The following is a 27,852-nucleotide window of genomic DNA, read 5'->3' as shown; positions in this document are numbered from 1 at the left end:
GTCCCCATCACGTACCGGTGTCCTGCGAGAGGCTGGCGCTGTAGCTGTCGCTCTCAGTGACGGTGATACCATGCTGGGAGCCCACCGTCCGCCAGTCCGAGGTCAGGGTGCGCGCCGGTGTGGATGCCTGGCACTTGGTGAGGGTCCATTGGCTTGAGTAGCGGTTGCGGGTGCTGTGTGCAGACTTGACACTCTTCCTTGACACAGGGTCTATGGCACAGTGATAACGTCATGCAGACTCAGTCCCAGAGCCAACCACCTCTCTACCCACTGGGGGAGATGCCCCGCGGCCCACTTGCCCCCAGCACATCCAGCCCAGCACTCACTTGTGCCAGGGCGTATGTCCGACATATCGATGAGCGGCCCGGTGTTCTGGATCAGGGCAGGGTGGTGCAATGAAACTCCTGTGCAGAAGCTCTGAGGGTTCACGGCTTGGCTGAACTCAGTGTCTGTCACTGGGATCGTGGCTTTGTCATCTCCTGTGGGAAGCAGCTGCAGCTCAGAGCTCTCTCCCATAGCAAGGCCTGCTAGTCTGTGCCCAGCTCACCCACCACATCCCCTGGCATCTCCTACCCTTCTGTGCCCCAGAGCATCCCTGGGGTGACGATGAGGTAGGACAGGAAACCCCCTAAGCCAGGCACCCCTATGCCCCAGGAGGAGGGGGTTCACCCAGGGACACTGTGCCCACCCCTGCGGTCTCCACACTGCGCTTACCCAGCTGCTTGATGCCTTCCTTGTCCTCGATGAGGAGCTGCACGCGGGGGATGTCGATGTGCAGGCGGGGGCCCTGCGGGGGCCCCTTCACCGGCGTGTCAAAGCTGCGGTTATTCTTGCTGTGAGGTAAGAGGGGACGCACACCCGGCCATTACTGGGGAGAGCCCCCGCGGCTCGAGCCTGGCACAGGTTGGGACTCCCCATGCACCAGCCATGGGCTCAGCACCCCCCGGCCCCCCAGTCCCTGTGCCAGGAGCTCACCCCGGGACCCACCTGATCAGCATCTCTGCCAAGCTCTTGGCATCTGTATGTTAAAAGAGGGGAAAAGAGGATGAGAGCTTTTTGAGCCTTCAGGTATCACCGTGGTACATCACACACAGGTTAGGGACCCAATCCCACACACAGCACCCAGCCCCTCTCACCTCGCAGCCTCTTCAGCCGCTTCTCCTTCCTCTTCTTGCGGATGATGAAGAGTAGGGCCACTCCCAGCGTGGCCAGGATGATGGGGCAGGCAATAGTGAACAGCTTCTTCACATCATCCCCTTCCCCTTGCGCAGATTTGATGGGTGGGATGGTGCCTGCAGACAAGGCATGTGCTCAGCACTCCAGCCCCCCATGGGATAGAGCAGTCCCCCATTCCCCACTCACTGCCATCGTAGTCCAACGTGGCAAACTGTGTGCTCTCATTGCCGCAGCCCGCGCTGTTGCAGGCCTTCATGCGCAGCTCATACCAGGTGGCCTCACGTAGCTCGGTCAGGAAGACCTCTCCGGAGCTGTTGGTGCGCAGGCTCTGCCAGCCCCAGTTGCCTTTGGGGCGATACTCCAGGACGATGGCGGTGATGGGGCAGCCCCCGCTGCTCCAGCCCTGCAGGTTGAGCCTGGCGTGCGTGGAGTTGATATGGGTGAAGAGGTGTTGATCCTTGCTGAAGGAGGGCTCTGTGGGATGGGAGCCATCAGCGTCACAGCACGGAGCTGAGGATGGGTTGTCCCCACCCCAATGCACCCCATCCCTGAATTTTTAAACCAAGGAGCTATGTGGGAAGTAAGGGTGGCGCAGGCAAACCCAGTGATGCACACACATGGGGAGCCCCCAAGCCAAAGCACATGCAGCTCTTTGGGCTGTGCACAATGATGTACGATGGCAGAGATTCCAGTGCAGAAATACATCAGCTGCAGAGGCGGTGACTGCAGCAGTGCCAGGTTTGTTTGTCCCCAGCCCAGCAGCAGTCCATGCAGCCCTCCTGCCTGGCTCACCTCTGCCGTGGGTCTTGGCCTCGATGATCTCACTGATGCGCCCAGCCCCCACGCTGTTCTTGGCCGCCAGCTTCACCTTGTACCAGGTGCCACACTTGAGGCTCTCCAGCTTGAAGGAGCGCTCGGAAGAGCTGATGAAGACATCCTTCCACTCCTCGCTGTTGTCCACTGAGTACTGCAGCACGAAGCCTGCGGGTTGGAGGAGAAGGGGGTCTGTGGGCACGGCCAGCACAGAGCCCCCCAGGAGTGCCATCCCCATCGCAGCATGGCCTGGCTGCATACAGCCCTCAGCCCATGCTGAGCAGCTCCGTGCTCTGCGCCCGCCTCCACCACCAATTACTGCGGTTGTGCACGGGAGCGCGGGGAACGCGGAGTGTGATTGATTGGTGTGAGGCTATAAAGGGAAAGCCAGAATTAACTAGCTCCCTCGGGAAGCCGCTCGGAAGTTGCTTCTGTCATTGAACGCCGCCTCCTTTCCCATGATTAAGAGTATTAGGAAGCGCATTGTGTCCTGGATGAGCAAACCTGTTACGCTGCCAGCAGCCAGATGTCGGAGAATGGCACCCTGGGTTTCCCCATGGAGGGGCACAGCGGTCAGGACATGGTGCTGCAATGCCTGGTGCAACACAGAGCTGCTCACCCAATGCTGAGTGTGTGCCCCACACCGGCATGGGGCTGTTCATGGAGCCCATCACCATGGGGCTGCCCGCACCCACTGCTGCTCTGCCCATGCCTGGCACCTCCCGATCATGGGGATGGAGTGTGGCTGCCCTGCAGTGTGTGCACAACGGCCCCGTTGCTGTGGGAACCACCACTTTGACTGTTTTGACCTTTTTGGAGATGCAAAATCCCCACTTACTTCCCCATCACATCACCAGATTTGGTTATTCTCATGTTTCCCTTTGCCAATTCTCAAGCAAAGATAGCGGCTGTTCTGCTGCTGCGTGTGTGTCAGGAGCCAAACAGAGCGCTGCTCCCCACACCGCAGCCTCCATCACCCCATGATGGGAGCACAAGGCACCTGAGCTGCCCCATCCCCATCCCTGTGCCCACCCAGCGCCCTGCCGCCTGCCACCCGGCATTCATTTATTTAGTACATGCAGCATGTTTTTAATATTTCTAATCCAATTATAACCAAATTTATCAACAGAGTCCACTGGAGTGAAAGGCTGCTGGCTGGGGAGATTTGCTTGTAATTACTTTCATGCTTTTAATTAATTGTAAGCGAGGTCTCCTTCCCCTCTCCCTGCTCCCCCCTCCGTGCGCAGCTGTTTCCACGTATAATTCATCAGATGAATCAGAGCAGAAAGGAGGCTCTGGGAGGCAGGGGTGGTCCCGCAGCCCTCCTGCAGCCCACAGACACCGGGGATGAGCCCGGCAGAGCTCCAGCACTGGAGCCACCAGCACCTGCGTAATTAAGTGTGCCCTTCGTTAGCTGCCTCACTCCCTGTATGCTGCTGAAAAACGCACTCACGAAGAGCAGCATCCCTCCTGCAAGTGTTAACCCTATTTTGGAGCATGTGGGGTGGCTCTGGGGATGTACCTCGGATGGAGCTGCCCCCGTTGTCCCCAGGAATCCATGCCAGCGTGATGGAGGAGGCTGAGGTCTTGGACACGGTCAGGCGGGGCTGGTCTGGGGGCACTGTGGAGGGGCACAAACATCTGTGAGCACCGTGCACACACCAACACCACAGCACACACCGTGTCCCAGCAGCACCCCGCACCTTGCACCAGCAGGTTGATGATGATGGTGTCGAAGCCCCAGGTGTTAGTGGCAGTGCAGGTGTAGTAACCAGAGTCTTCTGCCTTCACTGAGCGCAGCACCAGCGTGCCATTGGCCTGGATCAGGCGGTGCCCATCCACTGTCACCGGGATGGCAGAGTCCTCACTGCCAGGAGGGAACAGCACACGTCAGCCCCATAGGATTGCAGCCAGCAGCGGTCCCTGTCCCATGTTACAGTGCCCAGTACCTGTCTTTGGTCCACTTGATGGTGGGGACTGGCTCCCCAACTGAGTTGCAGGGCAACCTCACATCCTTCATCCAGGGGGTGGTGACGGTGCCTCCAAAGGAGATGATCTTGGCTGGAGCTGGAGAGCAAGGAGGAGGTCAGCCTCACAGCTGGTACCCACTGCTGAGCCCCGGGACACTGCCACAGGGGCCATGCAGAGATGCACTGAGAATGATGGCTTTGGCTTTGCATATGGCCAACCCTCGGTTTGGGACCACGGTGCTTGTCCCACAGAGGCCCCCGCACATCCTGCATACCTTTCCCTGCAGGCTCAATGGTGACTTTCTCACTGATGTTGCCACGGCCCGCAGAGGTGACGGCAGCCACCCACAGCATGTACTGCTGCCCACGGTTCAGGTGTGCGATGCGGTAGAAGAGCTGGTCAGGACTGGTCTCGTACTCACTGGGGGCCTGCAGGGAGTCAGAAGAAGGCTCTCTGTTAGAGTCCCACTGACACAGCCTTCATCCTGGGCACACAGATACTGGGAGAATAGCATTACCACGAGTCTGAGCAGCACCTGAGCTGTCAGACAGGAAAATTCATCCTTGGGCCATCTGCCTGCATCCCGGCATCCCCACCAGCATGATATTTAGGGCATCACCACCACCCAGCCCTGGTACTCAGAGCACCACCACCACTCCCATATACAAGATATCCCCAAGGCCATCAGGCTTAAGTCCTGTGCCCATCACTTGGCAAAGGGCAGAGGGTGCTGCACTGCCCCATTGCCCCATTGCCCCATCACCCCGCCCAGCTCTCCAGCAGCACACCTCCTGGAGGTGCTGTGGGTTTGCTCCCCAGCAGCAGCTCGGTGCTGCTCAGTGTTTCTTAATGCCAGTGTAAGCCGGCTGGTGTCGTAATTTCTCCAGGGAGCCCAGGCCAGTGTGAGAGGAACAGATGGCAGCGACGGCATGATTTGTTCTGGAGAAATGATGCTTCCTGACTGCCCCGGGCTGCAGTGGGGCACAGGGCAGGCCCTAGCTGGGCAGCCAAACCCTTCTGTGTGGCAGTGGCAGTGATGGGGTCCCCATAGTCCCGCAGGGTCTCCAGCACTGCCCACAGACATCCCAGCCCCATGGGGTCCCTTTGGTGCGCTCTGGCTGCCAGCCCCATGATGGCAGACAACCCCTCTGCCTGTGTGCCGTGCGTCAAGGCCACATCTCCTGCATACCACACTGGGGAGAGCCATCCTCAAGTGCTTCCCCACTGCCTCAACCGTGGCATGAGATGAGGCCATGGAGGTGCCATCATGAGGGATGGATGTGTTACTTCTGTGCACACACAGGGTCACGCGTGGGCATCTGCACATCCATCATCTCCGAACATGCACCCTGGTGGGGCTCACAGATGTGAACGCACCCCACAAGCAGACACCTATATGAATATTGCATGGTATACATAATTTTTTTTTTAAGCAAATGACAGTTTTGACAAGATGCCAGGAAAACAATATCGGATCCCAGCGGTTTTACCAGTTGCTTTGATGAAAAGATTATGTTGCCCTGGAAACCAGAGGCTCAGATAGTGAAATGAGTTTGAGAAGGAGCTTTTGATAAGCACCAGCCTGCAGACCTCCCATCAACCTCTCCCTCACCAAGGAGGGATGGGACCAGGTTGAATTTATGTTTTATTTTTGGTCGGCTGTTTTCATGTTTCCCATCCCAGAGTGAGCATTGAGATGGAGGAACACTGGAGGGAGGTGGCAGGTGACTCACGGGATCAGGGTGCCACAGGCTGGATGCATGGCACCACCTCCAACATCCTCTTGGCAGCATATGGGGCAGGTTCCTATTTCTGCCTCCATCCAGAAGCTCCATAACTCCCCAGCACTCACCCCCATCCCATCCCCATCACCATGCCCTTACCGGCTGCCCTGATCCGGGGCTGGAGCAGAAGATGGTGTACTTTCGGATGATACCATTGGGCTTTGCTGGGGGCAGCCAGGACACCACCACGCTGCTGGCTGAGGATGGCACAGCCTTGATGCCAGCTGGGGGACCTGGAACTGAAGGAGCAAGTGTGTGATGGCACTGACAACATGGGAGGGACATGGGGACCCCTTGTACAACCCCATGGTGCATGGCTGTGGCCACTTCCACGGGTATCTCAGAGCCCCACCCATGTGGAGGTAGGAGGGTAAATTGCAGTGCTGGTTTAGAAATGGTGTTTGGCATTGAGTGGCCATCACTTTAATCCACTCACTGCCCGCTGGCTTAGCCCTGCCCTGCCCAGCTGTGTGCTGAGCAGCTGCCACTTCCCAGGGCTGCACTGGGCAGGAGCTGCTCTGCTATGGAGATAATGGCATTAAAGTAGGGCAGGCAGGGTGTAAATATTTAAATATCTGCACTTAAGGAAAAGGAAAAAAAAATAGAAAGGGAAATGCCCTGCCTGCTGCACGCTGGGGGTTCCCCACACACTGCAGCTGTCCCCATACGTGCGCCCAGCCCCGCTGCTCGATGGCCCTTTGGTGCTTTGTGCCTGGATTACTGCGTGCCTATCGGCCTAATCAGCCCAAGAACATATGTCTGCCAAAGGACCTCTGACAGATTGCAGCCCGCAGTGCTCTGCAGCTACAGGGAGCACCCTGGCAGTGCGTCCGACCCACCAACCGATTGCCTGCGGAGATGGGGGTGCATGAACGCCAGCCCCAGTGGCTGCAAGCAAAGGGTGCTGCAAAGGGTAGGAGCTGTAGAGGGTGGATTGGGCTGGGGGCAATGGCAGCAGCACATGAGCTATGCTTTGGGCTCAGGGTTTTTGAAAACCCAGCAAGGAGAAAAGGATGGAGAAGCCCTGCCCGCCTCCTCCAGGGGTTGCAATGCTCTCCTCATTATTTCTTGCCAATGGCTCTTACTCGGCACTCCATGTTCTTATGTCTAATTAACACACACAACTCTGATTTATCAGCCAGGGAGGAGGGAGGCACACATGTGCCCACTTGCAGCGTACAGGAGCCATCAGCTGTGCCAGGATCTGCGTGGAACCTCACCTCCCTGGCTGCCATCCCATCATCAGGACCACAGGGACAAAGGGGTTGGGGCAGTGCCACTCACTGTCCTCCTTGGTCTGGATGTAGAGCACGCTGCTGCGGACGCCGTCACCAGCTTGTGTGTAGGCCAGCACCTGCACGCTGTAGTTGGTGAACTTCTCCATGCCCCGCAGCTCCACTCTCTCCCGGGTGGTCGTGATGTTCTGCATCTCACCCCACTCTGCAGGGACATGGCCATCAGCTCCGTGCTGCCCCCCACATATGCCCCATGCCTCAAGAATCAGCACTCACCTCCATCCATATAGAGGGACCAGAAGATGACCCGGTAGCCCTTGAGCACACCGTTGAGGGTACTGCGTGGGGGCTCTGACCAGGAGATGACAGCCACATCTGACGTGATGGAGATGGCCCGCACGTTCTCCGGGGGCTGGCTAGGCACTGGGAGGGCACAGATGGGGATGGTCAACCTACCATCCAGAGATGCACCCCATGGGCTCTGTGCTGGACCTCCCCATTTCCCTCTCCCTCCTCTCCCCAAGCCCAGTGCCATGGTCCTCCTCCTCCTCCTCACCCCAGGGCCACCAGGAAGCTGCACTTCCCAGCAAGGGGCGAGCTGGCTGGATGTGAGGTAATTGCATCCAATTGCCCCATAAGAGGTAACTCTAATTTTTATGAGCATTTAAATGATGATACATCACCGTAACGACCCTCTTTGAAAATGATTATTGTTTCGTATTACTTAGGTGTAAAAATATAAGCACCATGTAATTAGGGACCGAGTATAATAAACTAATACAGATAGTCCGTTTGAACAAAATGAAGGTAATATAATTATGGAAAAGACACTATTGCTAAAACAGGGGCCCTTGAATACCCCAGGAGGAGTGCTAATGTAGCCAGGAAATGATCACGGTTTGACAGGCTAACGAGAGCCTTAATTAAGTATGAAAAACTGCTGCGCGAATGCACTGCAAAACTTTTTCTGCTCATTTCTGGAATGGTAGAGGCTATCAGAATGGACGCCTTGCGCCCCACAGCATCAGCATCCCTCCATCCTTACCATCCTCCAGCGTGGTGGCATTGATCTCACTGGAGGACGGCCCCGTCCCCGCACGGTTGAAGGCCTGGACCACCACCCCATACTGTGCAAACTTCTTCAGGTTGTCCAGAGTGTAAACCTCGCTGTCGCCCGTTGCCTTCATCTCCACGATGCTGTACTGCCCGTTGCTGCCCGGGCTGTTCTCACGGTAGCCAATCTGGTATCCACGGATCACCCCGTTCTGCAGCTCCTTCTTTGGGGCCTGAAGCAATGGGGACACGAAGGGTGTCACGGAGCTGACAGCCCCGCAGCCTTTAAATCAATCTGAACAGCGTTTCTCTGAAGCACCAAGAAATCGATAGGGTTGATTGTGAATTTATGTTACACAGCCAGTGCGATCCATCTTGCCGCAATACTCTCCGCACAAACGGAGTTATCTTCCAAGTGAACCTCATCATTCATTAATCCGCCTTTCAGGAGTGGGGGGAGCTGGGGGGAGAAGCTGAAACCCTAAATTTATCGACTTCCCCTTCGTTCTGAAGTCCTAATTTTATAATCGATTTTCTTCTCCTTCGACCTCCTGAAAAATAAATCTGATTCTGAACTCGATTGATCTGCGCTTGAGCAGCTGGCAACCAGACATCTCAGTTTTCCCATGTTTATCCTCACTCTCCCCGTGGCCCCCCGTGGATATCCTATGAGATAATGAGCTCGTTACCAAACACGATTAACACGTGAAGTGGCTGAGCTGCGTGCCCGGCCCCCAGGTTTTGTGCCATCTCAGGAGCTGTTCTCTGAGCTGAGAAGGGAAATGTGGGTCCCAGAGTCCCTCCAGTGGGGGTGGCCAAGGAGAGCCCACTGCCCCGGCCCCACGCACCTTCCAGGTGACCTGGATGCTCTGCGATGTCATCGGCTGCAAGGTGACATCCATAGGAGGTCCATCAGGAGCTGGGAGAGGGAAAAATCACACATGATCACAAAAAGCCCCATCCACAGAGGGCTCTGCTTGCATGCACCGCTACAGCACAGAGCAGAACCTGCTTCCTCCGTGCTGATGGTGAGCTCCTTGCTGGGCTCGCTGCGCCCGATCTTGTTGAAGGAGTACATGCGGATGCTGTACACGGAAGCAGGGTGCAGGTCCACGATGTTTGCCTGGTTGATGGTCGGGGAGATGTTTCGTGTTGACTGCTTGAAGTCCCAGGAGTCTGAAAGAAGAGGTAGAGGATGGTCAGCACCCACACCCCATGTGGGCATGTGGCCCCCAAAGCCCTCTGCCACGCTGTGTCCCCCCACCTCACTGTTGTGCTGCTCTCAGCTCGGCTTTCTGCAAATATTGCCTCTTTAAATATTCCCTTTCAAATGCTCCCACCGAACATAAATTAACATATTTCATTAATGCTTCTCTCTCCTTTCTTCATCAAAGCAGTCTGAATGCGGAATATTCCCTGCACGGAGGCAGCAGGGCCAGCTCCCCACCTGCCCCACAGCACAGCCGAGCCCCCAGAGTGGGCTATGGAGGTCTGGGGGGCACAGGGGGGGCATCAGTTCCTACCAGACTTGTTCTTGTACTCGATGTCGAAGCCAGTGATGATGCTGTTCCCATCAAAGCGCTGCGTCCAGCGCAGGTTCATGCTGCGGGCTTTCACCTCGCGAATCTCCAGTTCTGGGGGGTCAGGTGGCTCTGGGGGGGATGGGGGTGGTTAGGAGCGTGGGGCGACAGGTGGAGCAGCGGAACCTTGAGGTGAGGCTCTGCCTGCTCCCATGCCCAAGGTCATGGTGCTGTGAGCTCGGTACCTTGCACGGTGAGCTGGATCAGGCCCCTGTCCTCGCCGTATGAATTGATGGCATGGCAGGAGAAGAAGACCGAGTCCCCACGGTCAGCCGGTTTCAGCTGTGGGTATTTTGGGGACAGAAAAGGAGCCCCTTCAGATTTAGGTACCCCAAGCACCAAGCCTCTCCTTCCTACAGCCTGCAAACACAGCCTGCCCCCAGGCCCCATCCCCATTTACTGCCTGATCCGGTGGGTTGGAATTGGATGACCTTTGAGGTCCCCTCCAACATAACCATTCTGCGATTCCACGAGCACCTGCTCAGATACATGCGTGGAGATTTCACACTTCAAGGCATCCCTGGTGCTGCAACGCAGCTTTTGAACAAGGGCCCATTGCACAGCAAAGCAAAATTTGGTGCAAAGACAACCCAACTCATTGGGTTCCTCTTCTGGGGCCAACGCAGCAAGCGGACAGCAGTCGCATCGCAGCTCTTTCAAAGGCACTGAAAGCAGCAGATGTGTGTTCACCACCCCACTATCTGCAGCACAGAAATGGCCCCACGCTGGAGGAGGATGCCCAGGCATCCTGGGACCCAGGGGCATCCAGGACCTTGCCCTCACCTTGAGGGTGGAGATGACCTCGTCACCGTTGTCCTTGGTGGTGATGGCGTAGCGCATGTTGCGGTCGGGGTCGATGACGGTGTCACCCTTCTCCCAGCGGATGATGATGGGCCGCTCGCCCCGCGCCGTGCAGTTCAGCTCCTTGCTCTGCCCCTTGATGGCGATGGTGGTGTTGGGGTGCGAGGTGATCATGGCGGGGACTGCGGGAGGGAGAACAGCTCAACCACCCGCCAGGCACCCCCCAGAGCCAGCGGGGCGGTGTTGGGTGCTGAGCCCACCGAGAGGACACGCAGCCCCGAGCGGAAGCGTTTCGCTGCATTATACGGCTCAGGATCATAAAATAATGAAGCAGATAAATTTTATAATGCATAGCATTACACCGGGGTAGACAATAAAACGTGAAAGACAAATAACCAAGCGCACGCTATAATGAAGAGAAAGCCTCCAGTCGGAGACGTGCGAGTATGAATTATTGACTAAGGTTTTACACTCCCGAGGATGAGAGAAAGAATGTTTTCCATCACAGATTTGCATAATTCACTCGTATGAACCTGGGCAGAATATAGAGCGTGATTCCACAGCAGCAAGGCAGCAGCCTTTGCATTGCAGATGCTGGAGACATGTGTGTATATATATATTTATATATATTTCCTTTTTTTCTTATGTTCACCCAAACATGCAAAGGAGGGGAGGGGACACCCACTGCCCTGGTGCATCACTCAGTGTGGTGGCACTGTGGTGTGGCATTGCAAATGGCACTGTAGGGTGGGACTGTGGCTGGCACTGTGGGGTGGCATTGTGGGGTGGCACTGCAGCGTGGCGTTGCAGGTGTCATTGTGGGGTAGAATTGTGGTGTGGCATTGCAGTACGGCACTGCAGTGTAGTACTACAGGTGGCACTGCAGTGTGGCATTGCAGAGTGGCACTGCAGGGTGGTACTGCAGGATTGCAGGTTGCATTGGGGGATGGCGCAGCAGGTGTTACAACTGCGTGGCACTGCAGTTGGCATTGGGAGGTGACAGTGCAGGGTAGCACTGCAAGTATCATCACAAGGTGGCATTGCAGGGTGGCACTGCAGGGTGGCATTGCAGGTGGCGCTGCCCGCAGCCCAGCACTGCCTGCTGTTGGGAGCACTTGGTGTTGGGTGGCAGAGCTGGGATGGATGCTGGCAGCACAAAGGGCACCTCCTGTCCCCTGGAGTGCCAAGGCTGGGGGCGGCCTGGGTAAGCCAAAAAAAAATGTAATGCATAAACAAACAGCGCTGCTGAGTCCCGCAGTAATATATGATAATGACAATCCGCAAAGGCAACACACACTGTTATAATGGGACACAAGAGGCTCTAATGAGCTACGACTTCTCGGCTTTCTGTGGCAATGTAATTCAATTAGCAGCTAAGGAAACCTCTCCTCCGGAGCTGCCGTTTGCAGGGTGCAGCCTGTGCCCACGTGGCTGGGATGAGGCATGGCCTGGGTTGGGGTCACCTCCTCTGCATGATGGCTCCTTGGGAGCCCACGGGAACTCTGCCTGCAACAGCCCCGGGATGGTACAGCACCACAAGCTGATGTGGGGCAGCAGGGCAGGGAAGAGCCCAATCCATTGGGTGCGTGGGTGGCGTGAGGGCAGGGAGTCTTCAGCCAGAGCATGGCCCTGGGCTCAGAGGGCTGCAGAGGAGCCAGCCCCTTCCCTGCACACAGCGGCCCCGGGAGAGGTGCTCTGTTTCAGGCTCTGCTTCGCTGAAATGCACTTATTGATGTTTGATTAAAAGCAGCTCCTTGGATGTAAACATATCAACTTCTCTCAATTGCCGGGGTCCCAGGAGAGTGGCACGTAGCCCAGAGCAGAGGAAAGCAACAAAACAAACCAGAAGAAAACCCCGACCAGCCACACAGGCAGCATGCGCAGGGCTGGGAGGAACACTGTGCCACCATTGCACCCCAGCCTGGAGATGCCCACGGTGACTGAGGGAAGGAGAACGCACGTGGCCAGAACTCCTGCAGCTTTCAGCAGCCTTCTGTACAGGGCAGGCTCCTGCACACCAGAGCTCCTGTTAACACGGCTTCGACAAGAGCCACGTCCCATTTGCTGGGCAGAGATAAGGCTGTCCACAAAGGGAACTGTCAGTGCCCTACGTGCCATCCCCAGCCATGCTGGGGCAGAAGCAACTGCACAGCCTAGCAGCAATAACTGAATGAGAACGATGACATCGGTGACAAAGGCTGTGCCCGCCTTCCTCTCCCCCCTCTTTCTTGTTTAGAGCCAGCTCTGTGATGTTAATTTGATTGCACCCGTTTCAGCTTCCTTTCTACACTGATTAGCTGAGTTTCACCTGAAGCATGAGATTAATTCAAATTGCATGGAAGCAATCAGTGATGCTCCTGCAGGAGGACACCGAACCTCCCAGCACCTCTGGCCCTGGCCAGTGCACAATGAGCCCCCACCAGCAGCACTGCCCTGGAGGACTTGGACAGTCCTGGTGCTCTGCTCTGGAGTACTGGGCAGCATGCAGGTAGGTGCTAAATGCCATTTAGCACGCACTCATGAGCTCCTCACCTGCACCTGTGCCAGCCCTCGGGTGCACACTCACAGCCTCCAGCAGCCCACATCTCTCACTCAGCAGCGCGCTGGACCTGATGCTAACAAGTTGCTTTGGAAAGCACGGATGAACGCCCCCAGTCCTTCACAGCAGTGGGATGCTGCTGTGTTCAGACAGGTGCTGTGCTCAGGGCTGAGCAGAACGACGTGGCAGTGAGGTCCCAAGGCCAGCACACGCCCTGGGCACTGTGTTCCCTGCAGTGCCCCAGCTGGGAACAGCACCATCACAACTCTATTTGCACGCAGGTTTGCCACCACCTGACAAAGCAGCAGCTAACTCCTCCTGGCATCAGCGGGGCTGCTCCTGCTGCTCTGATTTATTGCCTCGGTCAGCGAGGGATGGTGCTGCACCTCCCATGCCGTGGTTTGGGCTCTGCTTAACTCCCACTTAACTCTGTCCGCAGTGGCCTGGCCCGAAGCGTAAGCCAGCACTGATCTGGCTTTAATTGGCCTGACATTTCACTAAACAAACAAAAATCAAAAAATGAAACAAAACAAAGAGCCCCATATAATGCTTAATTGGCTGCGGTGCTTCGTCTACCTATTCATTCGAACCTTTTCAAAGGCTGCTGAGGTCTCTGGGAAATGTAAAAGCACATGCATAATAAGGTTATGTGCTATTCAAGTCAGCAAGCAACCTGTCCTGGGATGCAATTATACCAGATAGCAGGGACACGGCAACAGTTCAGGCTCCAAGACTTCAGCACTCTCACTCGGGATTAATCGCCTTGACTTTGTACCTGCGCCTCATTGAAGTGGATTGTTTGAAGTCGCTCGTTTCAGTTCATCAATCAGCAGGATAAATTAAACAGCTGACAGGGAGGGGAAAGGCTGCCCTCGGCCCTCCCCACGAGAAGCTGGTTGGAGATGGAGGGGAAGCTAGGAAGGCAGCAATAAGACAAGCAGGGGGTGCTGGGGGACAGCAGGAGCCAAACCAGGGTGCAGGGCAGGTGGGCAGCGCAGCATGCTGCATGGCAACCCCACTGCCATAGGGGAGTTCTCCCTCCTGCACCTCTTCTGAGGGTTTGAACTCTTACGGCAGCCACAATCGAAATAAATAGAGAGGCACTGGAGATTATGTATTCTGCTGATAGCAACGGGAGAGGAATCCAATAATAAGCGCAGTTCAAACACGGTGTCTAACAACACTTCCCGGCCCAGCCCTGTCAAATTAGCAGAGCTATTTCCTCTCCTGCCGTATGATGTAGATTGATCGCCGGGTTTTATTAAGGACTAAGTGTTTTTAATAGCATAAGGGAAGTCTCCCCTGTAGGAGGGGAATCAATGCCCTCCATGCCCGCAATGATCCAGGGCTGTGTGGTGCCGGGGCTGCACTGGGCTGCTCTCTGCATGCTGCAAGCTGTGATTCCCCATCCACCCACCTGTCCATCTGTTCTTTGTCTGCCTGTCCATTTCAGCCCACCCCCAGCTCCATCCCAGCCATGCCCTGGTTACTTACTCTTCACAGTGAGGAACATGGACTTGCTGATGTCTGTGCCCACGCCGTTGCTGGCCTGGCAGAGGTAGTAGCCAATGTCCTCCTCCAGCACATGGCGGATGAGCAGCGAGCTGTTGGGGAGGATCTGGATGCGGCCTGTCAGTGGGATGGGGTGGTACTGCTGGGGGTTCCCACTGCCTGGAGGGGGAAGGAGAGATGCACCTCTGAGTGCACAGCTGAGGCAGGGGGTGCTTGTGGGGCTCAGTGCTGGGGTGACCCAGCAAGAATGGGACTCTCCCCACTTGTGCAGAGGTCCCCGTGTGCTGCTGTATCGTCTCCCACATACCTTTTGCATGCTTCCACATCACTTTAGGAGGAGGGTACCCATCGACAGAGCAATTCAGCACCCCGGCTTTACCGTAAATGCCATCTTGGTTGTTGGGTTGAACCACAAACCGAGGAGGCACTGCGTAACAGGAAGGAACCATAGAATCACAGGGTCACTGAGGTGGGAGATGATCTCTAAAATCATCTAGTGTGACCATCCACCTAACACCGGTCCCACTAACCATGTCCCTCGGTGCCACACCTCCACATTTCCCATTTCCTCCAAAGATGGTGGTTCCACCACCTCCCTGGGCAGCGTGTGCCAGAGCATCACCACTCTTTCAGAGAAGTTATTCCTAATATCCAACCTGAACCTCTCCTGGTGCAACTTGAGACCATCACCTCTCATCCTATCATTGTTACATAGGAGAAGAGACCAACCACCCACCTCACTACAACCTCCTTCCAGGGAACTGGAGAGAGTGATGAGGTCCACCTGAACCTCCTGTGCCTCCTCTTCAATTAATCACTGATTAATTAATCATCTCTGCCTGTTGCCCCCCAGCCTGATTCCATCTGCTCCCATCCATCCTTCCCACCCTGCCACCCAATGGGGGTACCCCAAAGCTCTCACCCCTCACGATGAGCTGCCTCTCGCGGCTGACCGTGGCGGCGGCGTTGCTGGCAATGCACGTGTAGTTGCCGTTGTGCTTGAGGGAGACACTGGAGATCTGCAGGGAGCTCATGAACTCCTTGCTCTCAATGGTGACGCCTGAGCCGGAGAGGATGACGTGCCCATCCTTGCGCCAGGTGATGTGGATAGGCATGTCCCCGGAGGAGACCACGCAGGGGATGTAGAGGAGCTGCCCAATGGAGGCTGGTGGGAACTCGAAGGGCTGGATCAGAGGAGGGACTGTGGAGGGGAGAGGCAGAGCACACTGTACAGCCATGATGGGAGAAGCCCGAACCCATAGGGTTTAGGCCTGCAGAGGGATGGGGGGGATGAGGAAAAGCAGTGTGTCCCTGGCTCCTGGCACTTGTCACAGGCTGGTGCATACCACTGAATCATTATGGATGGTGAAGACCTCTAACATCAAGTCCAACTCCAACACACCCCCACCATGCCCACTAACTGTGTCCCTGAGTTCCACACCTCTGCTTTTCCTGAACACCTCCAGGGATGGTGACCCCACCACCTCCCTGGGCAGCTGTGCCAGTGCCCAACTGCTCTTATGGAGAAGAAATTTCTCCTTCTGTCCAAACCGAACCTCCCTTGTTGCAGCTTGAGGCCATCACCTCTCATCTTAGCCCCTGCACCATCCCACAGCAGGACATGGCTTTGCAGAGGAGTGAGACTGCTTGGGGCCAGCACAGCAGTTCATAACCCATTGCCCCATCACCCAAAGCATTTGCTGCCCAGAAACAGGCAGGCTTTTGTTCTGCCATAGCACTTCCAGGAGGGGTGGAAGATGCCACTGAGCAGGTGACAGTATGACGTGACCATGTGCAGAGCAGCACAAGGAGCTGCCAGCCCCGATCCCCTCTGTGTGCATCAGCTGAAATTCCACCTCAGCATTTATCTGCTCGCAGAAAAGCAGTTATTAGATGGATGCTTTTCTTGAAGGCTCTGGATTCAGAACCAGCCATTATCTTCCTGATAACTTAATTAGGCAACCGCAGCATCTCTGGCAATGTGGGAGGGGGAAGAAAGCAGAGAGAGGGAGACAATTAGCTTAACAAGGCTCAGCACCTGGTAGACGAGATCCTCTTTCCGCAGCCTCCGTAATTAAATTAGCAGGCTGCCAATTGTCCCCTCGGCAGAAATAAGATGCCCTCTCATACAGACGTGGAGCCCCGGCAGGCAGGGCTCACCGTGCCACCGTGCACGGCCCCATCCCCACCCTAACCCTCATCCAGCGTGCTGCAAGGCTCTCAGTGCTCCAGCAGCACTGCTCAGGGCTCCAGGGACCATCCAGTACCAGGCTGGCTTCATTTGGGTGGCCTAGAGCCCATCCAAGCAGCGGTGAAGGGCAGCAATGCAGGTTGGTTGTCACCCCAAGCCAGGCTGCAGCAACGTGGCTCGAGCTGCTGGAGCCATGGAGCCAGCAGCGCCTGCTTTCCATAATTAATGAATAATGAATTGGGAATGCACTGCAGTCTATTGCAGAGGGCCGGGCTTCTGCGTCTCCAAACACACCCCACAGGCCACTTGTGAGCACACACAGCCTCTCGACAGAAGAGCTGTTCTATCTCCCCTTAACCAGCGCCCAAACCTCATCCTTCTTCCCCAAATAATCTTGTGCTGCATGTTCTGGCTGCAGCACATCCCAGGCTCTCCCACACACGGCACAGCCCTGGCACCACACAGAGCCCCCACATCACCCAGCACTGTGCTCCCACCACTTCCTCCGGGCACAGCCAGGCAGCACAGCCCCAAGTGGTTAATTAACACATTCCAAGATGTCTGCTGCTAAATAATGAGCTGCAGGGCACCTCGGCAATGCAGAGAGCAGAGGATGGAGGAGGCTCCCTGTTGGGACATAGGGCTGGGAGCCATGGGAGCAAAGCAAGGGCTTGCAAATGGATGTTGGATAGAGGATGGAGGTGCTGGTGGGAGGGGCTCATAAAGATTTTACCACCATTGCCTGGGAAACCTTCGTAATTCACCGGTGGCACTTAGTGTGGCCGCTAGGCACTTGTGGCAATAAAAGCTTTATGGTGCTCTGTGCCATCCTGCACTCAACACGGTCATATTTATTTACTCTGCTGCTCGGAGTGAACTCCAAAGGTAGCAGAGGGCAGCTCAGTTCCCCTCTGCCCTTTGTCTGATGGTCAGCACGAGCAGCCAGGCTGGGCTGGATGTAACCCTGTGGGATGAAGCTGGTGAATGGAATTGCATGGCAGCTCCCAGACAAGGCAGTAAATCTGAGCTCAAAGGAGTTTGCGTGGCATTCACCCCCCGGGATATAGGAGTGAACTTCTGCATCCACCTCCCAGCAATGGGCATCAAGCAAAGGGTGTAACTCAGCATCCCTCCGAACACACTCTCTGTGAGGATTCTGGTACAAAGGGTGGAACACAAAGGCTGGCTGTGGCCTGCAATAGGTGTGCAAGGGATCTCCATCCCCTTGGCACTGCCCAGAGGTTATCTGCAGCCCACACTTCCTCTAGCAAAGCCTCGGAGAAGAGCATTAGCTAATCAAGTGGTAGCATCTATAATCAGCTTGATGCACTCTCTTGCTAACCTGATTCCTAATAAGAAAATGGTGGATGGGAGGGTTAGGAGGGGGATCAGCATAAAATCCTGTCCATAAATACCCTGCTCAGTGAGACAGAGGGAAAGACAATTGGCCAGCTCTGTCCCCAGCATGGCTGTGTTTGTCTGAATGATTTACTGCAAACACTGCACCGGCGACAGGCAGAGCCGACCCGACAACTCTGAGGATGGGAGATAGGATAGCACCGTGCTTACAGCACAATCTCAGCAAGTCACTGGGAGGGAATGCATCCGACTCAATTCATTAGGACTGATAGCTCCCTCAATGGGGCTGAATAATTGATGGCCTGTAGAAGCTTTTAAGATGTTCTGTGCGCTCGGAAGACCGAGAGTATTATTTTTTTAAAAGCTAACACACAGAGAAAAGCATCAGTGAAGGTGATCCGAGCAAAGGTTAGATGTTTTAATACACTGTGTTTACACCGTAAATCCTTGCTCCGCTGCGTGTAGCAAGAAATGGAGCCGGTGCAGCAGCAAGCACACAGGTGGGTGAGAGGTGTGGTGCGAGCGCAGCGTTTGGGCTGCAGAGCATCCCCTGCAATGCCTCTTTGCCTTCTGCATCTTCACTGAGATGGTCTCAGCACCACCTGAACATCTGACCCAGGCCACCTCTGCAGCTCCTTACCTTTCACTGTGACGTGGACGCTCTGGCTGATGGAGAGCTGGGGCTGGATCAGCACGCTGCACAGGTACTCCCCTTCATCCATGCCTTTCTGGACGTCCATCAGCTTCAGGGTCCCATTCTCAAAGACCACTTGGCGGTGGTTATCGGGCAGCAGCAAAGAGTCTTTGTACCACTTGATGGAGTAATACGGGTACCCGATCACCCTGCAGTTGATGAAAGTGTCCCTACCCGCGACCGCCGTTATGTTCTTCATCGCCCGGATGCTCGGGGGACCTACATAGTGGGAAGGAAGGAAGAGGCAGGCTAGGTTAATTCCGAAGGGCAGTTTGTTTGCGCACAGATCCGCTGCAAATGCTGCTGCTGCCCCTCAGAGGGACACCAGAGGCTGCTGGGAGACATCTGGGGAAGCGCTCCCAACCTCCCCAGCTGCTCTGCCCACTTTGCTGAATGGCCTCGGTGCAGAACTGCACGCAGGGTCCCCCCTTCCATTTGTACATTCATTTATTCTCAAATGAAACAGCCCATTCCGTGCCTCTCACTGGTTGCCTGAGTACTGCCCAAAGCCAGCTCGCCCCCTGCTCCCAGCTGCTCTCACGCTGGCTGGAGGACTGGAGGCATGCTGCAGGTGAGTATTATAACAAGAGGTTTCATGCTTCAGTAATTATATTGTTCTTGTGGCTGTCGTATAAAATAGCAAACCCATCTGCAGATTAACTCCATCTTGGCTCCTCACCCTAAGTGGTGAGGATGACAGCTTAGCAGACACTCCAGATAAGCCAGCGTTGCCTTTAATGTGTTTCCCTACATTAAGTCCCACTGCCCCCAGAGTGGGGGGCACCCATCAGCTGTTGGGAAGGTTTGGTGGGAGATGCTCTGTCCCCACGGAGCAGGGAGGTGTCTGAGAGCACAGCAGCATGGATTCCCCCCGGTGCACCATAAGAAGGAGCAGGGGGAGATAAATTAGCATCTGCAGCTGTCTCCTGGGCCTGTTGGAGGGACTTGCTCAATTTCAAGGCAAGAAAAAACAACAAAAAAAAAGCCTGAATCTTATCTAGTGACAGGCAGTCAGGGACCAAAAGAGGGAGGGAAAAAAAAAAAAAGAAGACAATGAAACATCCTCATTCAAAACGCTGCAATTGCTTCTCATGGCTGGGACATGAACTCACTCCAAATTTAGCAGTAAATGGCAGCAAAATTCAGGCTCTCCCGGGATCCCAGCCAAAAAGCCACTAGATCCATTTCAAACCTGAGACACAGACAAACGCGGCTCTTCAAGTCTCTTTCTAGTAGATAAATTAGTGTTACCTTGACTCTGCTCCCACCTACGAGCCTAGAAGCTTTTACTGGTGATTATGAATGGGCAGGGGTTTACACCACACCCCGTGCCCCGCAGAACACCCTACAATGCACAGAACAACGCGCTCCAGTGTGACAACGCAGTGATTCACGCAGCTGTGGCTTTTAGCAGACAAAGAAAACACAGACACAACACATCCAAGCTCATTTTTCATCGTTCTCCGTGCTGCCTCATCATCGTTTGTAATGGGATTGGGGCTGGATGGGGCGGGTTGGGGTCCTGGGATGGTCTGGGGATGCATCACTTGTGGGTGCAGAGGAATGGACAGGACAAGTCACTGCTGTGCCACAAGGAGGTTCTTCATGGAGGTGCTTGCTGCACAGACCCAACACTCGGTAGAGTGAAAGCAGAGCCCAACAGGGAGGCATTGCTCCTCTGGGAAGCATTGCTCTGGATGCATTCTCAGTTTGGGGCCCTGCTCTGCACCATGGGGAAGATCCATCCCATGGATCTGGGGGTCAGCAGGGCTGCAGGGGGTGTCAGGCATTGAGGGACCTGCACAACTGGGAAAGGGCAGGTGCGAGGAAGAACAGAACACAACCAAAAGCCCAGTAAAAGCCCTATTCTGATATTTAAAAGTAGACAGGCACCTCTTACGTTTATTCGCGCTTGGTATTCGGCGCTGCCCACCGAGTTCCGCGCGGTGCACCGGTACACGCCGCCGTCCTTGATCTGCGGGCTGGTGACGTTCATGTGGCTCACCGTGGTGCCATCCGACATGGTGTACTGGTTGGTGCGGTGCCCGTTGTCCCGCGGGATGGGCTCATCATCCAGGGCCCACGTCACGGTCGGGGGCGGCGCGCCCTTGGCGGCACACATCAGGGAGAACTGCTCCCCGGGGTTCACCACCTTCTCGCTGAAGGAGGAGACGATGCGGGGGGTCCCATCTGGGGGCACCCAGTGGGAGAGGGGTTAGGGCACGGCTGCAGTCACCCACACGGATGTGCCCGTGCCCCTGTGCCCTGTGCGCCCTTGGCTCAAAGGGTGCCCATCCCTGCTCCAACACCCAATGATCTCCATCCCACTGTCACATAAAAAGGTGAGAAGATGCCTAGTGGAAGTCAGGGAGCCCACCCTGCTGGCACTTGTTTCCCTCCCTCCTTGCGTAAAGCATCCAGGAATGAGGCAGCCTGGAAAGGGGCAGAAAAAAAGTCACCGCCAACCCCCACCCCGAGGAAGCCAGCTCACCCTCCAGCGTAATGATGGAGAAGTCCTGTGCAGTCTGGGACTTGCGGGTGGCAAAGCACTGGTAGGCTCCAGAATGGCTCTTTTGTGCTGCCGTGATAAGGAGGGTCTCGTTGCTGATGCCCCGGATGGAGATGAAGTCATCCACCACCACCAGGTCTGTGTTGCGGTACCAGCGGATGACATACTCAGGGGACCCACTGAGGGCACAAGAAAGGATGACGGTGCTGCCGATGCCCGTCTTGAGCTTCTTTGGTGTGAGGGTCACACGCAGAGGGTCTGTGCAAGAGAGGGTGAGAGCAGGCGACACGTTGGCAATGCTGGGCAGCAGGTGCCTTCTTCGCCTTCCTATCTCTGGAATCACCAGCCTACGTGAACAATGTCACCACACACGCAGGGGTGGCAACCCTGCCCTCCCTTGTGCTGCTCAATGGGTGTTAATGTTGGGGAGGCAGTGGGGACGTGGCTCTGTGATGGGACAGTGCCGAGTGGAGACGTGACAGGGCAGCCCTGCTTCTGCTTGTGGCTTCAGGAACACCCAGGAGCAGAACAGGCAGTAAATATTTGGCCTGCCCAGATGGTATTTACTGTTTGGCTGGAGCTTATTTTATGTAGATCAGCAAAACAAAGCACAGAGGCACCTCGCAGAACATTGCCATCCAGCAATTTACATCCCATGGTATTGCACTGCTTTTTCCAGAGGTCCCGATTAAAGTGGTAAATCAGGGGATGGCTGCAGATCTGCTGCTGCAGCATTACAAACTTCCCCCCGAATGCTCCGAGCACCACATTGGACACTCTGCGTCGTGAGGCACACCAAAATAACAAGCCTTATGGTTAGACAGAGATGAGCAGGAGGCAGCTCTCCCCTCCATCACTCACCGATGACCGTGAGGGTCCCCGTGACCTCTGCAGACCCGAAGGTGTTGGTCACCTCGCAGATGTAGGTCCCACTGTCCTCCACACGCAGGTCGGCGATGCTCAGCCCTGTGATGCGCTTGGCCCAGCGGCCGTCGGCGGGCAGCGGGCGCCCATCCTTGAGCCAGCGGATGGCAGGGTTGGGGTATCCCGAAGCGATGCAGGGCAGCTCCACCAGCCGACCCGCACGCACCTCCCGTGACTGGAAACTGTCTAGCATGGTAGGGATGGACTCGGCCGGGTCTGCATTTGGAGAGGAAATCAACTCACCCAGAGAAGGAAGGGAGATGTGCTCCAGCGTAGAGAGCTGGGCTCTGAGATGATGGGGACACAGGGAGCAGTGGGCCAATGCTGCGTCAGCTGGTGGAACCTCCCCAGGGAGCCTCACCCAAGGGACTGGTGGGATGGATAAACTCAGCACAGTAGGAATTACTCAAGGTGACACCTAATTGGTGCAAAATACACAAATTCTGTGGCACATTTCAAAATTTACAAGCAAAAGGGGCCCATCAGGCAGCTGGGAAAGGAGAAAATTAATCACCAAGTCTCAGGCGTGAAATTAAATTCCAGGGGAAAGAAACCTCTTTCATTACTCCCAAGCAGAAGTAAAACGCCGTGACGTGTAAATAATGACAGCGACCAGGAGGGGACAGAAGCACATCGAATGCACAGGGAGAAGGGACGGGGCGCCCCGTGGCTGCCCACGCTTCGCTCTGGGATCCAACAGGGACGGGTCAAGGAATCTCAACCATTTCCAACCCCATCCCAAACTCTTTGCAGGGGTTAACTCAAGGAGTTAATGCGGGAACCATGCACACAAGGCTAGAAAAAACATATGGCAGAGCGCGGGCGAGCTGCAGCTGACGGGAGGGAGAGAAGACGCAGCTCCCGAGCAGAGTAATTTGGGCAGTGAGCGGAGCCGGGAGCGCCCGGAGCCAGCCGGCACTACGGACTGCGCCGCTCGGCTGCAGTATCGCTTGCATCTTCGTCACATCGCGTCAGGCTGCTCACATCGCCGGCTGTCACATCGCATCGCCGTGCGCCCTGTCGCCTCCTGCTCGGGGTGCTGCATGGTACGGCTGCCCACCGCCGGGCATAGGGGCATGGCACGGACCCCCCGTGGTCCTCGCACTCCCCTCCCCTCCCCCCCAGGGACATGGGTAGGGACGCACTCAAAGTGGGGCACGCAGGCTGGGTGCTGTCCCCAGGGCTGGATGGGACTGGGCACATCCTTGGCACAGCTCGGGGTCCATGTGCTCACCTGACACTGAGAGCCTGGCCCCGTTGCTCTGCCGCGTCTCCCCACTGTACTTGTGCTTGGTGATACACCTGTAGGTGGACAAGGCATCTTCCTTCTGCACGTCCGATATGTACAAACCTCCGTAAGAAGTAATAAAAAACCTATTTTCTGGAGACACAAAGAGGAAAGGGAGGGGAGGGGTGAGCGGGTCCTTGCACCACGTGCTCTCCTCCTGTACACACCCCCTGCTCTCGGGGTTGGCATCACCAGGGCTGCAGTTTGGGTAGACTGGTGAGGATGAGTGCTGCACATGGGTGTGCAACAGCAGCCCACATATCCCTGGGCACTGCACTCCTCCAGAGCAGCTCTCACCCTGTGGCACAGATCCTGCCCATGCACTGAGGTATGCGGGCTGTCCTTGCAGCCTGCCTGCAGCCCCTGGTCCCAGTGCCAGTGCCCAGCTGCACAGTGCTGGCAGTGCAGGATGCTGCATGGCACAGCCCTGGGCTCGCAGTGATTCTGTGGCCGCAGATGAAGAGGGGAGCACATGCCACGAAGCCCATCTTGGTGTGCTGCATAGCAACGCTGCAATTAAAAGTGAATCCGTCCTGCTGAGTTAATAATTAGCTTAACTTACTTAGAAGCATGTGAAAACAAATAAGGGCTTGAGTTGATAGTAGAGCACAGGGGGAAGATTGCTGAGGCCACCGGGCAGCACAGCACAGTCCTGTGGCACTGCCTGGCTGCTTCTAGGTAAGCCCATGCACGTGGGATAGGCATGAAAAGCAAACCACCAAATCAGCCTCTGGAGAGGATGGCAGAACTCCTCCCTGCCCCCAGAAGCAGCACTGGAGGCTGCAGATTGACACAAACCAGTTCTGCACCCAGGAACTGGAGTGCATCCATCACAACTGCCAAGCAGGGGGCAGACCTGACCCTTCTGGCGCTGACCCCCATCCCACTGTAGATCAGATAGACAGGTGGGTTTGATTCTAATTGAGAGCATTTGGGACTCCAGACAGAGGAAATAGCAGCCTCACTAAGATGCAAGCCCAGCTGTGGTTTAATGGAAGGCACAGGCAGGAGAAACTTGAGCACTCCATAAGCCCAGGACAGGACAGAAGGAGTCGGTGCCCCACACTGTCAGCTGGTGGCATTGAGAGCTTCATGCAAACCTCTGTAAAAGAGAAGGGGGAGCAGTCCTGCAAACGCAGCTGAAATAATATGCAAATCAAGCATTAATTTTTCATCTCCCATCAAACCAGTAAGCAGAGAGCATTGGCTGCACTGGAATTTGAGAAGGGGGGAGCCAGTTTCTATGGTAACAGCTGCTGCATTTTGCAAAGTGCTCCGCAGCCCCAGCTGGCCTCCCCCACAGCGCGCACTTCTGTGCATGCCTAACTGCAGCCCTGCTGCCAGGCACACTCACGAGAGCTCTGGAAACAAAGACTTAGAGAGCAGCAGCAACGTGCAGGGACCCAGGAGCAGCAGCAGCACGGGGACTTCATGCCACCTTGGACACTCGGCTCCTGGAGCTTGCCAGTGCGTACAAACCCAGATGGAGCCTGTGAGTTGGGTAAGAGCCAGACAGGAGCGTAGCTTTAAAGATGCCATGGTGTTAAATGTAAGGTCTACACAACCTGACAGCACAGCCTCAATTCTTTCTTTTATTTATTTATTTTTTTCCTTCCCAACAAGGGACGAATAACTTGGTTGAGGAGCGCTGCGTTGGTTCAAGGGAAAGATGCAGGGCAATAATTGATGTAAGCAGGTCTGACGGAGACCTCACCGGAGTGACTTATAGCTCAGTTAGCCAGCGAGATTAACGTCGAAGGTCGCCGAGTAAAATCAGATCTTTCTGCCTGCCAGGAGGTGGAAAAGCTTTACAGGATGCAGAGGATTAAGTACATCCACAGCCAAGCTGGAGCTATGTGCCTCTAATAACTCTTCCAGCCAGATCTCAGCTACTACTGTGGCAAAGGCTTTGCAATACCCTACTCCCCTCTCCCTGCTGTGGGGTACCCATCACCAGAGTTCCCATCAGCAGAGTACCCACCACCGAGGTACCCATTGGCAGGGTACCCATCACCAAGATGCTCATCCCCAAGGTATCCATCACCAAGATACCCATCATCAAGGAATCATCACCGGACTACCCATCACCAAGGAACCCATAACCAGAGCACACGTCACCGAGGCACCCATCACTGAGGTACCCATCACCAGGAAAGAGTGGTGCACTCCCGCATGCAGAGCATTTGGAGGATCCCCCCCTGTACACACACACATCCACCTGCATTCTCTGTTACTGAAATCTCATCCCCATCCAGCAGCCTGTAGTGGCCATGAAGCTTCAACATCAGTCCCAAGAGCCTTCCAATTCCAAGAGAAAAATTACAGTCAATATAGGTTACCAGTTACTGCTCCATCCAATATAGATTTATAAAAACAATGGGGTCAGGGCTTCAGGAGAGAGCACATTTTATAGTTCATGAGACTAATGAGATAACTTTCCCTTGGTACTCTGGGGCCAATATTTCCTTACGCAGTCTATTTTAACTGCTAGAGAATCAATAGGTGCCAGCATTTATGAATTAGCCATACTTGGAGCATATGCAACCCAAGGCATCCCGGACAAATTCAATAAATGTTTGGTGCTATTTCTGGCCACGTTTAAAGTGACAAATGCCTCCCTTGGGCGAAAGGCATGGAGAGGGAAGCCCCAAAGTACACAGCCAGTGGTTTCCCTGTATGGGGATGAGGAGCCTCCCAAATGCCATTCACCAAAGGGAGCCAGGAGGGACTCCTGATCCACCCCACGTTCCCCAGACCAGGGCTGGGGTCATGGCACCACACATCCCTTCATTCTGACCCTGGGGTTGGTGCCACAGCAAATACCTAAAGCAGAAGGTGCCTGGATTAGGCGTGAAGATTAAAGATCCATCCATCCATCCCAGAGATGGTAAATAGGAGCCGCGACTCGAGCCCAATGCAAATTTAATAAGAGCTGCACGATATCTGACAGATTTATTTACATGTTTCCCTGCACACAGGATCCCAGGGGACATGTAAGGCAGTCGCAGGCTCCCCAGCCCTTTCAAAGGAAACACATTTCTCCTACGTAGCCATGCAAAGCTGAGCAGCCCAGCACCCAGCACAGCGCTTCCACCTTGAAGTTCCATGGGCATCTGTAAAATCACCGGCTCCAGCTGAGTAAGTGGGTCACGCTTTGCACCAAAGGGCTCCCTGCCTTCTTTCTCCTCCTCCTCGATCCAGGAGGAATGGGGCTTTGCTGGAATGAGAATACTGTGTCCTAGAAACGTCGCTTTGGGGAGGCTGCGGCACTGCACCCCGGCCTCGCTGCATCCCAGGCTCTGCAGCGGGGTGGCGGCAGCTTTCAGAATGGTTCCCTGAAAGGATGATGGATATTGGGATGAGAGCACAGCCCTGCAGCCAGCTCTGTGCGTGCTCACCAGTGCCCAGTGCGGTGTCAGCTGCCAGCGGGTGCACAGGAGCTGAAGCACATGGTGAGCTTTGTGCAAGAGCCCTAAAAACCCCTCCCAGACAGCTGCGGAACATCACCAGGACCTCCCCTTGCAGACCTAAATATAATCCCTCCCTACTCTTGCTCCCGGCCAGAGCACCGCAGAAGCACTCAATCACAGCAGCATGCAAGGCCACCCCAAAATCCACACTCCCCCATCAGGCTGAAACCCACACAGCTGGGATGGAAATCGGGGAGTCACGGCAAGCTGCCCGCCTCCCCCTCCCCTTAATCTCCTTTATAAGCACGGCTCTATCTCCTCCCGTTACAGGATTAACACCCATCTCTCATTCTCCTCTTGCAACAAGATTTTATTTCTAATTACGCTGTAATAAAACTGGGCGCGCTCCCAGGGTTGCTTCCAAATGACTTGTAGACACTCGGCGAGATTGGATCCTACTCGGGCCCATTGTCAGCGCGCCTGCCTGACATTCATTAGACATGCATGAGGGAGATGTTTTAAGAATGGAATTGCATTTAAATGGGCTTTCTGAGAAGGAGAGATGAAACAAAAAAAAAGAGAGGCAGAGGGAGAGAAAGAAGCTGGAGCGGCTGAGGAGCGGATGTAATTGTCACTGTGCTGTCACACAGCTGCCAGGCGGTCCTGCTCAGTGTGCTGGTAGCACAGGAGGGGATGAGGGGTCAAAGGGCCAGGGTCTGTCCTCTGAGCACTAATCCCCCAACACACCCCATCCCATGCCTTCCAGAGCTGCAGTATAGCAGCGGATCATTTTCTGCTGAATTACCTCTTAATGCGGTACAGAATTACCTGCAGGATGGCGGTCTGCAGTGAATAAACACCAAAGGAAATGCCGTGGTTTTCCCCAGCCTTGTGTTTGGCTTTGACCACTGGATTTACTGCAGGGGAGCAGCAGTGTGGGGACAGCCCCTGCAAACAGCTGCTCAACAGAGCTGGGCTCTGCACGACGGGGCTGTGCACTGTACAACAGAGAT

At 55.3% G+C, this 27,852-nt stretch overlaps 1 protein-coding gene across 3 annotated transcripts in view; it reads right to left on the bottom strand.

Annotated features, from left to right (window-relative positions):
- Positions 1-27,852, bottom strand: part of DSCAML1 (DS cell adhesion molecule like 1) — an 81,095-nt gene that overhangs the window by 5,284 nt on the left and 47,959 nt on the right. Inside the window, exons 4-31 of one of the 3 annotated variants that reach the window (XM_072354695.1) lie at positions 23,376-23,522; positions 22,079-22,357; positions 21,200-21,475; positions 20,602-20,898; positions 18,655-18,927; positions 15,387-15,665; positions 14,772-14,891; positions 14,447-14,623; positions 10,396-10,595; positions 9,798-9,894; positions 9,556-9,684; positions 9,041-9,208; positions 8,881-8,951; positions 8,025-8,265; positions 7,256-7,402; positions 7,029-7,184; positions 5,844-5,983; positions 4,235-4,388; positions 3,939-4,056; positions 3,693-3,856; positions 3,512-3,610; positions 1,969-2,157; positions 1,363-1,650; positions 1,137-1,292; positions 988-1,018; positions 715-833; positions 327-479; positions 16-210 (exon numbers count right to left, since the gene is read on the bottom strand). In XM_072354695.1, coding sequence (XP_072210796.1) covers positions 16-210; positions 327-479; positions 715-833; positions 988-1,018; positions 1,137-1,292; positions 1,363-1,650; positions 1,969-2,157; positions 3,512-3,610; positions 3,693-3,856; positions 3,939-4,056; positions 4,235-4,388; positions 5,844-5,983; positions 7,029-7,184; positions 7,256-7,402; positions 8,025-8,265; positions 8,881-8,951; positions 9,041-9,208; positions 9,556-9,684; positions 9,798-9,894; positions 10,396-10,595; positions 14,447-14,623; positions 14,772-14,891; positions 15,387-15,665; positions 18,655-18,927; positions 20,602-20,898; positions 21,200-21,475; positions 22,079-22,357; positions 23,376-23,522 — 4,863 coding nt within the window. Of the gene's footprint in view, positions 1-15; positions 211-326; positions 480-714; positions 834-987; positions 1,019-1,136; positions 1,293-1,362; positions 1,651-1,968; positions 2,158-3,511; positions 3,611-3,692; positions 3,857-3,938; positions 4,057-4,234; positions 4,389-5,843; positions 5,984-7,028; positions 7,185-7,255; positions 7,403-8,024; positions 8,266-8,880; positions 8,952-9,040; positions 9,209-9,555; positions 9,685-9,797; positions 9,895-10,395; positions 10,596-14,446; positions 14,624-14,771; positions 14,892-15,386; positions 15,666-18,654; positions 18,928-20,601; positions 20,899-21,199; positions 21,476-22,078; positions 22,358-23,375; positions 23,523-27,852 lie in introns of those variants that run through there. The other 2 variants (XM_072354696.1, XM_072354697.1) reach the window with 2 other exon arrangements.

Source organism: Excalfactoria chinensis, chromosome 21 (assembly GCF_039878825.1).
Source record: "Excalfactoria chinensis isolate bCotChi1 chromosome 21, bCotChi1.hap2, whole genome shotgun sequence".
In the NCBI taxonomy this organism is placed as follows: domain Eukaryota; kingdom Metazoa; phylum Chordata; class Aves; order Galliformes; family Phasianidae; genus Excalfactoria; species Excalfactoria chinensis.
The sequence above is the reverse complement of the archived record's forward strand: the minus strand, read 5'-3'. Positions and strand labels throughout refer to the sequence as shown.